The sequence below is a fragment of the Alosa sapidissima genome, chromosome 16 (genome assembly GCF_018492685.1).
Source record: "Alosa sapidissima isolate fAloSap1 chromosome 16, fAloSap1.pri, whole genome shotgun sequence".
NCBI lineage: Eukaryota > Metazoa > Chordata > Actinopteri > Clupeiformes > Clupeidae > Alosa > Alosa sapidissima.
Genome location: NC_055972.1, coordinates 2,044,896 through 2,059,895, shown reverse-complemented (window position 1 = coordinate 2,059,895; position 15,000 = coordinate 2,044,896). Strand labels below are relative to the sequence as shown.

The 15,000-nt window shown below is 43.7% G+C and overlaps 1 protein-coding gene across 2 annotated transcripts in view; it reads left to right on the top strand.

The window, feature by feature from the left end:
• Positions 1-15,000, top strand: part of ppp2r5d (protein phosphatase 2, regulatory subunit B', delta) — a 39,057-nt gene that overhangs the window by 21,280 nt on the left and 2,777 nt on the right. For both annotated transcript variants that reach the window (XM_042066482.1, XM_042066481.1), the window contains exons 4-12: positions 1,642-1,841; positions 3,686-3,796; positions 5,328-5,420; positions 5,802-5,932; positions 6,080-6,139; positions 8,132-8,240; positions 8,583-8,636; positions 11,055-11,225; positions 11,830-11,957. In XM_042066482.1, coding sequence (XP_041922416.1) covers positions 1,642-1,841; positions 3,686-3,796; positions 5,328-5,420; positions 5,802-5,932; positions 6,080-6,139; positions 8,132-8,240; positions 8,583-8,636; positions 11,055-11,225; positions 11,830-11,957 — 1,057 coding nt within the window. The remainder of the gene's footprint in view (positions 1-1,641; positions 1,842-3,685; positions 3,797-5,327; positions 5,421-5,801; positions 5,933-6,079; positions 6,140-8,131; positions 8,241-8,582; positions 8,637-11,054; positions 11,226-11,829; positions 11,958-15,000) is intronic.

The window sequence follows — 15,000 nt, the reverse complement described above, 5'->3', positions numbered from 1 at the left end:
AAGGATTTGCAGCTTCTCGCCGCCGAAAGAAGCCGGCTTCCATTGAAAATTAATAACTTCATGTAATTTTGCAGCTCAAGTCGGTGGCGGTTTGTGCATACAGTAATGACAATGATGTAGCGTAATGTCAAACACCATACAGAATGGATCGGCCCGTGGAGCTGCTAAATATTCCGATCCCTGATCTTAATATCGGATCCGTGCACCTCTAGGGAAGGTGTTAGTCTTGTGGTTAAGGGTTTTGCTCTGGTGTGTGTGTGTGTGTGTGTGTGTGTGTGTGTGTGTGTGTGTGTGTGTGTGTGTGTGTGTGTGTGTGTGTGGTCTTGTCAGGGCTCTACACTAACATTTTTTTCCAGGAGCACTTGTGCGCCCAAGTTAAAAAATGTAGGAGCACAGACAAAAATTTGGGCGCACAGTCAGTTCTGTACTTAACTTACACATAATCTAACATTACACTCCAGCTAACAGTTAATCATGCCAGTGCACCAATTGCAAATATTAAGAATGACTGACAACATTTAGGCTACAGGAAACAGGATTTTAAGATCAGTGCCTACTTTATTTTCAGTCTGTTCTATTTTCCTACATTTTGTTAATGTAAAATAATATAATACATTGCCATATTTGCATTTAGCCTGTATATTAAGTATCCTGCCAAATGTAGGCTAATTTATTTATTTGCAAATCCATCTGTAGCTAATCCAAATATGCCCATGGTGACCTATCTGACTGCATACTGCCTAATACTACTACTAAAACAGTCCATTTTCTCTTCCACAAAACCCAATATAGGCTAATCAAGGATATACGTTTTATACTTTTAGTAGTAAGGATGTGTATTTTTTTTATCCTTTTATTTTTTATTTGAAATATCTGCATTGACGGGGGCAGTAGGCAAACGTTAGGCCTACTTTCGTTTTGCACTTCAGCTTGTATTCGGTGTAAACAAACAAGCATGCGTGGAAGCCTGGAGTTGTCAGTAGCGTTCTACCTTTGAATAAAATGGGAGTATTACGGGAGGCTACTTTTGTACCTGTTCTCTACAGCTATATTTTGCATATTGCAGCCAATACGTCAACTGAGATAAAAGGCATGTTAGGTTACCTTTCCTTCTCTCACTGCCTTCCCAGAATCTCATCCTGTTCCTCCTATATCCGATGAATTCGGTGGATAGAAGCACTAATTTCTTCAATCTTTGCATCTTGGCTGGGTAGTCTAACTTTCCGCTTTTTCTGCGCGCTCTTGGATTTGATAGAAGCGACTACTAGCGAAACTGCTAACGTTGATGGGAGGTGTAGTTTTTATGCTGCATTCGCGACGTGATTCTATGGTTTGCACCAGTAATGTTTATCGATGCTGCGGTGTATTTTGTAGACAAACACTGACATGGTTAGAAGTCATTCGCACCAGTGCGCCTATATATTTTTTTGCACTCGCACGCCATCATTTTTACTCACATGTGCGAGTGAAATGGGCGCACTGGGTCTTGTGGTTGAGGGTTTTGCTTCGGTGTGTTATAAATGATGTAACTGTAAGAGGGTGCATGATAATGGTGTAATAAACGAGTGTTAAATCTCTCCCTCTGCCGCACCCCCCCCCCCTCTCTCTCTCTCTCTCTCTCGCCCCCCCCCCCCCCCCCAGATGCGCCTCCTGTGGAGCGGGAGGAGCTGTTTGTGCAGAAGCTGCGTCAGTGCTGCGTGCTCTTTGACTTTGTGACCGACCCCCTTAGTGACCTCAAGTACAAGGAGGTGAAACGCGCCGGCCTCAACGAGATGGTGGAGTACATCACCCACAACAGAGACGTGGTCACGGAGTGTATCTACCCTGAGGGCGTCATCATGGTGAGAGAAAGACACACACACACACACAACAGAGTCCATCTACCCTGAGGGCGTCATCATAGTGAGAAAGAGAGAGACACACACACACACACACACACACACACACACACACACACACACACACACACACACACACAGAGTGCATCTACCCTGAGGGCGTCATCATGGTGAGGGAGAGAGAGACACAGACATGGACAGAACTCCTAATAGTCCTCAACGGTACACCAGAGTAGCAGTGTGGCCAGCGTGTGTGTGAACCGTTTTCATATCTATGGAGCTAAATACTCAACGCAGAACCATTTTCATATCTATGGAGTACAGCTAAATGCTCGACGCAAAATCGTTTTCATATCTATGGAGCTAAATACTCGACGCAGAACCGTTTTCATACAGCGGGGAAAATAAGTATTGAACACGTCAACATTTTTTTTCAGTAAGTATACTTCCAATGAGGCTATTTGCATGACATTTTCACCAGACATTAGTATTAACTCAGATAATCCACCCATATGAAAAAATCCAAACATTAATGTCTAAAAGTAGTGTTATGAGTAAAAAAGTGGAATGGCACAGGGAAAAAGTATTGAACACACTAAGAAAAAGCAGTACACAAACGCAAGGAACAAACTGGAATCTATAAGTAGTTAGAGATATTATCCCTCCTATCTGTGCAAATTGAAATAAGCTGGGTTAGTACATACTGGTGGGCTATAAAAAGGTTTTTTGTTAGCAAGGTGTCACACAAGAAACATTTCATGATGGGTAAAAGCAAAGAGCTCTCCCAAGATCTTTGCAACCTTATTGTTCCAAAACATATCAATAGAACTGGTTACAGATGCACTTCAAAACTTCAATCATCCAGTAAGCAGTATTGGAGCCATTATCTGCAAGTGGAAGGAACATCACTACATCAACTGGCCATGCACAGGATCTCCTTGCATGATTTCTGACCAGGAAGTCAGAAGGATAGTCAGAAGAGTAGCCCAAGAGCCAAGGACCACTCTGAGAAAGCTCCAGAAAGATTTGTAGGCAGCAGGTACAATTGTTAGAGAAAATTGTAGGTAATGCACTCCAATGCCATGGCCTCTATGCACACTCATCCAGCATGATTCTATTGCTGAAGAAAAACATGTCGAAGCTCGTTGAAAGTTTGCTACACAACATTGGAACAATCCTATGAAATACTGAGAGAATGTATTCTGGTTAAAAATGTAACTTTTCGGATGTCATACTACACACCATATTTGGAGGAGAAATGGCACTGTGCATCACACTAAAAATACCATACCAACAATGAGGTTTGGAGGTGGTGGCATCATGGTGTGGGCTGTTTTTCATCTCATGGTACTAGCAGACTTCATACAGTTGAAGGAATGATGAATGGAGTCATTTTGTTCTGGGAGAATCTTTACATCCACCAGGATGATGAGGATGAGACTTTCCAGCAGGACAATGATCCAAAGCATTCAGCAACAGAAACATGTCTAATTCATAAAGCAAAAACACACTCTCACACACACACAAACTCTCTCCCTCCCTCTCTCTCTCTCTCTCTCTCTCTCTCTCTCTCTCTCTCTCTCTCTCTCTCTCTCTCTGTCTCTCACTCACACACACACACACACACACACACACACACACACACACCACACACACAACACAAGCAGTTTGAATTGAAGAGATGCAGATGAGCATGTGAGTGTTGCTGTTTGAGTGATGCGTGCTGATGAGGTCACTGCTGTTTGAGTGGCGCGTGCTGATGATGTCACTGCTGTTTGTGTGGCGCGTGCTGATGATGTCACTGCTGTTTGTGTGGCGCGTGCTGATGATGTCACTGCTGTGCTCAGTTCTCAGTGAACCTCTTCCGGACGTTGCCCCCCTCGTCCAACCCCACGGGGGCGGAGTTTGACCCTGAGGAGGACGAACCCACGCTGGAGGCCGCCTGGCCTCACTTACAGGTGTGTGTGCGTGTCACTGTGTGTGTGTGTGTGTGCACGCGTGTGTGGCCGTGCACGTTTGTCAGCAAGGTGTCACACAAGAAACATTTGTGCATGTGCCTGTGTGGTTGTATGTGCGTGTGAGTGTGTGTGTGTGTGTGTGTGTGAATATGAGTGTGTCAGTGTATGTGTGCCTGTATGTGTGTGTTTGTGCAACTGTGCATGTTTGTCTGTGTATACACAATTCTAGGCACATATCCCATGTTCTCCTCTGTGTTTCTTTGTAAAATAAACAAATAAGAAATATTAAAATAGTTTTAAATACTAAATATAGCATAGTTTTATTATATTATTATTATTATTATTATTATTATTATTATTATTATATTATTTAATATTGCATAGTTTCCTCACAATGGTTATCATTACTGCTGTATCACTATACTCATCACTGCTGTATTGGTATACTCATCACTCCTGTATATACTCATCACTGCTGTATCACTATACTCATCACTGCTGTATCACTATACTCATCACTGCTGTATTAGTATACTCCTCACTGCTGTATATACTCATCACTGCTGTATTAGTATACTCATCACTGCTGTATTAGTATACTCATCACTGCTGTATCACTATACTCATCACTGCTGTATTAGTATACTCCTCACTGCTGTATATACTCATCACTGCTGTATTAGTATACTCATCACTGCTGTATTAGTATACTCATCACTGCTGTATTAGTATACTCATCACTGCTGTATTAGTATACTCCTCACTGCTGTATATACTCATCACTGCTGTATTAGTATACTCATCATTGCTGTATTAGTATACTCATCACTGCTGTATTAGTATACTCATCACTGCTGTATCACTATACTCATCACTGCTGTATTAGTATACTCATCACTGCTGTATTAGTATACTCATCACTGCTGTATCAGTATACTCATCACTGCTGTATATACTCATCACTGCTGTATCAGTATACTCATCACTGCTGTATCAGTATACTCATCACTGCTGTATCAGTATACTCATCACTGCTGTATCAGTATACTCATCACTGCTGTATCATCACTGCTGTATCATCACTGCTGTATATACTCAGCACTGCTGTATATACTCATCACTGCTGTATCAGTATACTCATCACTGCTGTATCAGTATACTCATCACTGCTGTATATACTCAGCACTGCTGTATATACTCATCACTGCTGTATATACTCATCACTGCTGTATATACTCATCACTGCTGTATCAGTATACTCATCACTGCTGTATATACTCATCACTGTTGTATCAGTATACTCATCACTGCTGTATACTCATCACTGCTGTATATACTCATCACTGCTGTATCAGTATACTCATCACTGCTGTATATACTCATCACTGCTGCATCACTATACTCATCACTGCTGTATCACTATACTCATGCACATGAGTGTCTGTCTTGTTAGTGTTGTTTGTGTGTTGGTTTATTTGTAAACTGTGTTGTATTGGCTGTGTGTGTGTGTTGTGTTATGTTGTCTCTCCAGCTGGTGTATGAGTTCTTCCTGAGGTTTTTGGAGTCTCCTGATTTCCAACCGAATGTCGCCAAAAAATACATCGACCAAAAGTTTGTCCTGTCTGTAAGTAGAGCATCGCTATACTCTCTGTTTGTCTGGAGACTTTTCCAGGCGTCTGTGTCATGGCTTATACGTGAACCAAGACTTTTCACCACTTTGACCCTTTCTTTCTTTCACTGCCTCTCTTTCATCCTCCTCTCATTCATCCCTTCTTTTGTATTGTTCTCTCTCCCTCCCACCTACCCCTCTCTCCCTCCCTCTCTCTCTCTCTCTCTCTCTATCCTTCTTCTCTATCCTTCTTCCCTCCCTCTGTCTCTCTCTCCCTTATTCTCTCTCTCCCTCCCTCTCCCTCCCTCCCTTTCTCCCTCCTTCTCTCTCTCCCTCTCCCTCCCTCTCTCTCTCCCTCTCTCTCTCCCTCTCTTTCTCTCTCTCCCTCCTCCATAGTTGCTGGAGCTGTTTGACAGTGAGGATCCTCGGGAGCGGGACTTCCTGAAGACCATCCTCCATCGCATCTACGGGAAGTTCCTGGGCCTCCGCGCCTACATCCGCCGCCAGATCAACAACATCTTCTACAGGTGAGCGCTCACACCTGCCTACAGGTGAGCGCTCACACCTGCCGACTCCCCCATCTGAGATCTGCACTGGACTTCAGTGTCGTGACGTATGTCAAGTGCGTTGTGCTTGGGAGCAGTTTTGCTCATGGTTGTTTATGATTGTTTCAGGTTTATCTACGAGACGGAGCATCACAACGGCATTGCAGAACTTTTAGAAATTTTAGGAAGGTGAGTTATTGGGGATGCACATAGATGTGTGTGTGTGAGTGTCTGTGAGAGAGAGAGTGTGTGTCTGCACTCAGAAGAGCTGGCCTGGAAAAAACTTTTTTGTCCCTATGAAGGACAAGCAAGGGGAAAGTTTAGATTGCAAGTTACTTTAGGTTTGCTTTTCTGAAGGCGCACACACATACACACACACACTAGGTGATGTCTTAATTCATCTTTAATATTGATCAGCTCATTTTCTGACACATTTTATACTTCCACTCTCAAGGATTAAAGTTCTCCGTTGTACGACGGATTTCTGTCAATTTGATTTTAGAAATGTCATATTTGAGATCGATGCAGATCCGGTGAGAAAAAAAAATAGGAGGGGGGTCTATCACCTTTTCTTTTCCTTTTTTTAAAACTACAAATATTAGGTCCGATGAATGAATGTGTGTGATGGTAAATGTTTAAAGACCTAATAGTGTTCTTGAGAACTTTCTGTGTCTCAATCAGAGACCGCTCAAGAAGATACGTCAGCCATGAGTTTCGCTTTGTTTATGTTGTAGCTACACGCTTGTCTCATTGGCCTGGGGCGGTTGCTTAAAAAAAAAAAGAACACGTCTGGAGGACGGTCAAAGTTGGATTATAGTGACACCATCGAGACAGCTGATGAGGTTGCCCAATCCGTTTAACTTTTTTGGATATGATATTGTGAGCTCTGTGCGAATTTGGAGGCTGTGTTCTTTCCGTGCATCAATGTAGACAATTTCTTACTATCGCAAACTCTTGTCAGGGGAGGTCATTCATTTTGGGTGTCACCTATGACTTGAACAGATAGCCTGCTGCCACCCGATGTAGCCTACTATTATTGTTACAGTTTTTGATCAATGCAACTAACAGTATGTGTAAAGCGACGCAATATAAACCGTAGCCTATGCCTATCCCGTCTGTTTTTCACAATTTGCGACGGAAGGTTTTGACTGAGCATGTTAACATAAAGTAGAAAGTAGGCTACGCATGTTCTTTCATAGCGCAACACGATTGCGCAGACCTCCTGCATGAGCACACACAGTATTGCTGCTCATTGGAAAACTTGAGTTGTCTGTAAAACTCAAAATTACCATGTTTTCATTAAATGCAGATGAGGCAACACATGGAAATATGAACAATATCTAGACTGTTCTGATTCGTTACTTTGATGAGGAAATGTGAAGTCTTGCAAACTTGATTTTATAGATTTTACTAGAGTGTTGAATTGCATATTAACAAGAAAAAAAATCTCCCCTTTAAACACTTTTGGCCTGAAGTAATTAAATAAGAGTGTGTTAAAGCCTTTCTACAATATTGCTGCAGTAGAAAAGAACAGCAATGGCTAATCAGCAATGGTCAGGGATGGTATTGAAATATTGTATTGTTCAACAGGAAAACTCAATCTCAATCAAGAACACTCTCAATTCGCCTTATTCACATGGCTAAAACGAGGCTACAGGGTACACAAACCATAGGATTGTTATGTTCTATGCATTCACCTGTAGGTGGCATTAATTACATAGTAACTTAGTACCCTGTAGCCTCGTTTTGGTGTTTATTTGGTGCTTTACTTTGCTGTTTGCATCTTTTTGTACATTAAAAACCAATAGGTCGCGATATGGGTGCTATCTCTATAGGTAGATATGAACAACGTATGACTTATGACCTGAAAAAAGTTCAGTCAAACGATTTTTTTTCACTTTAATCCCTGCACTCTTCTGTCCTTCACCCCCCCCAATCCCTCCCTCTCTCTCTCTCCCTCCCTCTCTATCCCTCCCTCCCTCTCTCTCTCCCTCCCTCCCTCTCTATCACGCCCTCTCTCTCTATCCCTCCCTCCTTCCATCCCTCCCTCTCTCTATCCCTCCCTCTCTATCCCTCCCTCTCTCTATCCCTCCCTCTCTCTATCCCTCCCTCTCTCTTTATCCCTCCTCCTCTCTCTCTATCCCTCTCTCTCTATCTCTCTATCTCTCTATTTCTCTGTAGTATTATAAATGGCTTCGCTCTGCCTCTGAAGGAGGAGCATAAGATGTTTCTTATTCGGGTTCTGCTGCCACTGCACAAAGTCAAGTCTCTGAGCGTCTATCACCCACAGGTACACACACACACACACACACACACACACACACCCACACACACCTGAGCGTCTACCACCCACAGGGGTACCCACACAGACACACACACACCTGAGTGTCTACCACCCACAGGCACAGACACACCTGAGCGTTTGTTGCCCAATGGTACACACACACACACTCTTGTACTGCTGACACAAATACAAGCATCCTCTAACTCTCCCATGTCCCTTTCTCCTCTCTCTCTCTCTCTCTCTCTCTCTCTCTCTCTCTCTCTCCTCTCTCATCTCTCTCTCTCTCTCTCTCTCTCTCTCTCTCTCTCTCCTCTCTCTCTCTCTCTCTCTCTCTGTCTGTCTGTCCAGCTGGCGTATTGTGTTGTGCAGTTCTTGGAAAAGGACAGCAGCCTTACTGAGCCGGTAGGTGTCCCACACCTCATCTATTGACAGCAACACTGCTCACTATAGCGGCACTACTCACTATAGCAACACGCTACCCAATTACTCAACGCCATGTGCATTAACGCCATGTAGCGCTATGATGCTACCCAGTTACTCAACGCCATGTAGCTCTATGACGCTACCCAGTTACTCAACGCCATGTAGCATTAACGCCATGTAGCGCTATGACGCTACCCAGTTACTCAACGCCATGTAGCGCTATGACGCTACCCAGTTACTCAACGCCATGTAGCGCTATGACGCTACTCAGTTACTCAACGCCATGTAGCGCTATGACGCTACCCAGTTACTCAACGCCATGTAGCGCTATGACGCTACTCAGTTACTCAACGCCATGTAGCGCTATGACGCTACCCAGTTACTCAAAGGCATGTAGCGCTATGACACTACCCAGTTACACAATTACTTAATGCCATGTAGCGCTATGATGGTACCCAGTTACTCAACGCCATGTAGCGCTATGACTGTACTGTTACTCAATGCCATGTAGCACTATGAGGTACCCAGTTACTCAACGCCATGTAGCACTATGACGTACCCAGTTACTCAACGCCATGTAGCGCTATGACGTACCCAGTTACCCAGTTACTCAATGCCATGTAGCGCTATGACGCTACCCAATTAGAAAAAGAACAAACGTTTCCACAATCAGGAGGGAGTGCATGCTAATTTGGGGTCATCAAACATAGAGGCATAAAATGAAGTGGTAGTGGTATGAGCGTTCATTCAGTGCATGCGTGAGCACGTCTGCACTAGAGAAACTGAAACCACCTCGATAACGTTGTAGCAAAGCTCCGCTTCAACCTGTTGGAAGGCTACGAGATGAAGACATTTAATAGAATGTGTAATAGAAGTGTATTCTTGCAACTTCCATAAAAACGGAGCAGAGATTGGATAACACATTGTCTAGCTTTGAGTATTGTATAGAGTCAGATATAATGTGGTGAAAAGCTAAGGCAGCCTAATTATTCTTCCTGTTTAATAAAAATCACCAGTCCAGTGATTTAGACCTATCTGCTCTGCCATTTACCATACACAAAAGCTTGTGTTTCCTGAATCCTTGCATTCAGACATTCAAATGAAATTTCATTAAACAAACTCTATTTGCCCAGCAGTGTATGAGGGAAACCATGCCACCCATACACTTGCTGCTGTTTTGGGTATTTCTCATGCATTGCAATGAAAGCATTGTAATTATATATACTTTATTTTTTTATTTTTAAGTCCAAGTATACTTGCGTATACAAGGAATTTGGTCTCTGCATTTATCCCATCCGTGAATTAGTGAACACACAGAGCACACAGTGAGGTGAAGCACACACTAATCCCGACGCAGTGAGCTGCCTGCTACGCTTGGGGTGCAGTGAGGGGTCCGGTGTCTTGCTCAAGGGCACTTCAGCCGTTCCCACTGGTCAGGGATCGAACCGGCAACCCTTTGGTTCCAACTTTTTGTTAACATGACTTTTTGTGTTAGCACTTTAAACATTGACTGCTTTGAAGTGCCTATATAACAATATAGCATAACAATAATAATTGTGATGATGATGATCACAATGATAATTTTATGCACCCAGATAGATTTCTGGGCCCATCCTTAGGCTGGAGCAGGGGAGTAGAGTGTGTGGGAGCAGAGTGTGTGGGAGTTTGGGGTCGTGTTGGTGGGCCTTATGACCCAGGGGAGCAGAGTGTGTGGGAGTTTGGGGTTGTGTTGGTGGGCCTTATGACCCAGGGGAGCAGAGTGTGTGGGAGTTTGGGGTCGTGTTGGTGGGCCTTATGACCCAGGGGAGCAGAGTGTGTGGGAGGAGGGCGTGTGGGAGTTTGGGGTCGTGTTGGTGGGCCTTATGACCCCAAAGTCTGCCATGATCGGGCCTCAGGTTAAAGACGTTTGAGAAAGGCTGACATAGTGCATTATGAAGCGTTTCGAATCTCTGATCATCTCCCTCCCTCTCTCCCCCTCCCTCCCTCCCTCATCCCTCTCTCATCTCTCCCTCTCATCTCTCCCTCTCTCCCCCTCCCTCCCTCCTTCATCCCTCGCTCATCTCTCCCTCTCATCTCTCCCTCTCTCCCCCTCCCTCTCTCATCCCTCCCTCTCTCATCTCCCCCTCCCTCTCTCCCCCTCCCTCCCTCTCTCATCCCTCCCTCCCTCTCTCATCCCTCCCTCCCTCTCTCATCCCTCTCTCTCTCCCTCTCTCTCCCTTTCTCTCTCTCATCCCTCCCGCTCTCATCTCTCCCTCCCTTTCTCATCCCTCGCTCATCCCTCTCTCTCTCCCCCTCCCTCCCTCTCTCTCCCTCTCTCTCCCCCTTCCTCCCTCTATCTCCTCCTCCCTCTCTCTCCCTCTCCCTCCCTCTCTCCCCCTCTCTCTCTCTCTTGCTCAGGTGATCATGGGCCTGCTGAAGTTCTGGCCCAAGACGCACAGTCCTAAGGAGGTGATGTTCCTTAACGAGCTGGAGGAGATCCTGGACGTCATCGAGCCCTCGGAGTTCGTCAAGGTCATGGAGCCGCTCTTCAGACAGCTAGCCAAGTGTGTGTCCAGTCCCCACTTCCAGGTACACACCTCTCCTTAGCTGTGTGTGTGTGTGTGTCCAGCCCCCACTTCCAGGTACACACCTCTCCTTAGCTGTGTGTGTGTGTGTGTGTGTGTCCAACCGTCACTTCCAGGTAGGTGTGTGTGTTTGAGAGTGAGTGAAACTGTTTCTACGTCTTTTCAAAACGTTTCGGACATGATGTGTGAACTCCATATGACTGTGTGTGTGTGTGTGTGTGTGTGTGTGTGTGTGTGTGTAGGTGGCAGAGAGAGCTCTCTACTACTGGAATAATGAGTACATAATGAGTGTGTGTGTGTGTGTGTGTGTAGGTGGCAGAGAGAGCTCTCTACTACTGGAATAATGAGTACATAATGAGTGTGTGTGTGTGTGTGTGTGTGTGTGTGTGCAGGTGGCAGAGAGAGCTCTCTACTACTGGAATAATGAGTACATAATGAGTGTGTGTGTGTGTGTGTGTGTGTGCAGGTGGCAGAGAGAGCTCTCTACTACTGGAATAATGAGTACATAATGAGTGTGTGTGTGTGTGTGTGCAGGTGGCAGAGAGAGCTCTCTACTACTGGAATAATGAGTACATAATGAGTGTGTGTGTGTGTGTGTGTGTGTGCAGGTGGCAGAGAGAGCTCTCTACTACTGGAATAATGAGTACATAATGAGCCTCATCAGTGACAACGCTGCCAAGATCCTCCCCATCATGTTCCCCGCACTCTACAAGAACTCCAAGAGCCACTGGAACAAGTAGGACACACACACACACACACTGATTAAGCCACTCAACGAAGTGGTCTTCAGTGATATTTGCATTTGAACAGCTCATAGAGCTCTTCGATAAAATCTCGTTTACTGACCTTTCCCTCTGGGGGTGGACACACGTCTCGTACCGTCTCGTACCGGTGTCTCGTCCTGGTGGTCTCGTACCGGGCTCGTCTCATGACGGTCTCGTGCCGGTCTGTCCTCTGGGACCTGGTTGGTCTCAGCCAGTAACTCTCTCCCGGCAGCCATTGGAAAAGCACAAAGCCACAAGTTCACTATTGTTCACTATTGTTTTGCTGTTCCCAGTAAGAGCAGAATGAGTTAAGCCCTTAGCAGAGGAGTTTGGAACTTTATAACAAGATACTGTTCAATTTAAGGTTCTAAAATTACTTGAATAGAGTACCGAAGTGTGATGTTCTGTTTCCATGACTGCAGTGTCACTGGATCTTCTGGATCTATACAAATAAAACTGACTTGACTTGACTTGACTTGGATCTAAACGGCATTGAATGTAGACATGTGGCATCGTTTCTACTAGTGTTGCACGGTGTATCGATACTTAAAAGGTATCACGATGCCTTCACGCAAAAAACAATACGATTTCCGACGTTTTTAGAATCGATACTTTATTAAAATAATAACGTTCTGTGTCTGTGTGAACTGCTGCTCTCACTGCTACTTGCACGCATCTAGGCAAGTGGGCGTGTCAAGCAGGCAGCTCTGAGTGAGTGAGTGCGCAGACAACGTCAACATAGTTCTTTGCCGACAGTCCTCGGCCTTGTGGATAAAACAAAAGGTGAAGTGAAATCTGCAACCATGGAACTTGGCTAAACACCTCGCAGACATATCCCAACATTTTTAAAGAGTTTAAAGAACGACAGGTTAACGAATATGCTATAGAGAACACGACTATGGTTAGTGCCAAGTTCTTCTCATCTGTTTTAGTCTAGCCTAAGTGAAACGAGTATGGTTCTCTGGGATAAAGCGAACCTTCCTTCATCAATGAATTTTGACGAGACATAAAGAGCTGTAATCATAGGGTGCTAACGTGATGAAAGCGCAATGTTCACGCCATAATAACATTACCATAACTTGTAAACAATCTATTTCATGTTCGGTCAGTACTACTGGTAATATTTGTCATGGCATGTAGACTGCAATTTGTTCAATAATTATTGCCTAGATGTAGGATGGCCTACCCGAAATGTGCTAATTAAAGCCCACAGCATATAATGCCACCAAAACGTGTTGAGTCCTAATAATAATAATAATAGCGGCTTATTGTTAATAATGTTATCAAAGAAATAGACGTAATGTAGGAATGCACACAGACATATTGCAACAGGTAATGGTGTAGGCCTATCTGACGAAGACCTGAGTGGTTGGAACGTCGTACTTGTACACTGGGCGCAAAGAACACATTTTTCTCTTTGCAACGGTCAAAGAAATCCTATGAACACGGGAAAGGCCTTGGGTAGCCTACACTGTACATCAGATGGCCTAAAGATTAGGCCCCTCTGCATAGCATTCAGTGATTTGCATGCAGTAATTTCAACACAGACCTAGCCTAGTTCGGCTATTTAAAGCTACTTCTGACTCCTCCTGGTCCTACCCACTACCAGAACTAAACATGGAGAAGCTGCTTTTAGCTCATATGCCGCTAAAGCTTGGAACTGCTTACCTGAGAACACAAAAACTACTCCAACAACAAGCTGTTTTAAAAGTAGGCTAAAGACGCACTTCTTCTCCATCGCCTATGCCTAGGTCTTTCCATCCCAACATTCCCTAGAGCTCTCCCCTCCCTCGTCTATGCAAACACTTTTCTGGTTTTAGGGATTTTATGGATTTTATGGTCTTATTATTAAACATTTTTGTCTTGCCTTAGCTTTTATTGAAATATACATTTAAAACTCTATTTTTGTACTATTTTTTTTAATGTACATTTTTAGGATTTAAATGCACTTTCCCATTTTTAATTTTTTATTTTTGCGTGTGAAGCACTTTGAATTGCCCTGGTACGAAAATGTGCTATATAAATAAATCTGCCTTGCCTTACTTTATTGCCAAAACACAACACAATGTAAATTAACTATAACAAACAATAAAGGACTTAATCACACAAAGAAGGCCTACTATTTTACTGACTATAAAAAAAATAATTATGTAGGAAGTTTAGAAGTTTAGAACCCAGAATTGACCTGCACACTAGAAAAAATGCACCGAATTCAACACAAATTGACTCGATACACTTGGAGGAGGTACGAGTCCTTTCTTTTCCAGATATCTTAAGATTTCGCCGTAGTATCGTTTCAGTATCGAGCATCATGATATTTATGGCAGGTATCGTATCAAAGTCATAATTTTGGTATCGTGACAACACTAGTTTCTACCTAATACATTGTTTTTAAATGTGGGCTATAGGCGTTTAAACGTGTTTTACTTGCTAGGGACCCGTTTAGCCACAACACGAATTCCCTGTCAGGCATAATAGAAACAAAATCCCAGTGGATATTTCACGTCTTATCAAAATGCTGACGGCTGTAAAGAGTGACGTTTTTTGCCTCAAAGATAAAGCCAAGAAACATCTGTGAAATTTAAGGATTTGAACCGCATGCTGTGATGTTACATGCAGGTCTCTTTTATGGAGGAAACCCATGCTAAAATAAAACTCTAGTCACAAATATGATCGTGTTGGTCTGAATATTATAGTATGTGATTCCTACAGTGTAAAATTATACTAACGTCTTGGAAACACTGTAAAATGATTTACATAGAGCCACCACTATGGTCACCACTATTGTTAGTTTGATCTGTTTACATCCAGTGAAATTGCTGCCCTGACAACGCTACGTCAAGGCTTCAGTACTCTATTCTGTGAACCCAGATATTCTTTAGAAATTAATTTTACAACATTCTAGTTGAAAAGATGCCCCCATCCCTTGGACTAGTGCAGCAGCAACATTTGGATGTACACACAGAGAGCTCACACACTCTTAGAGTGTGTGTGTGTGTGTGTGTGTGTGTGTTG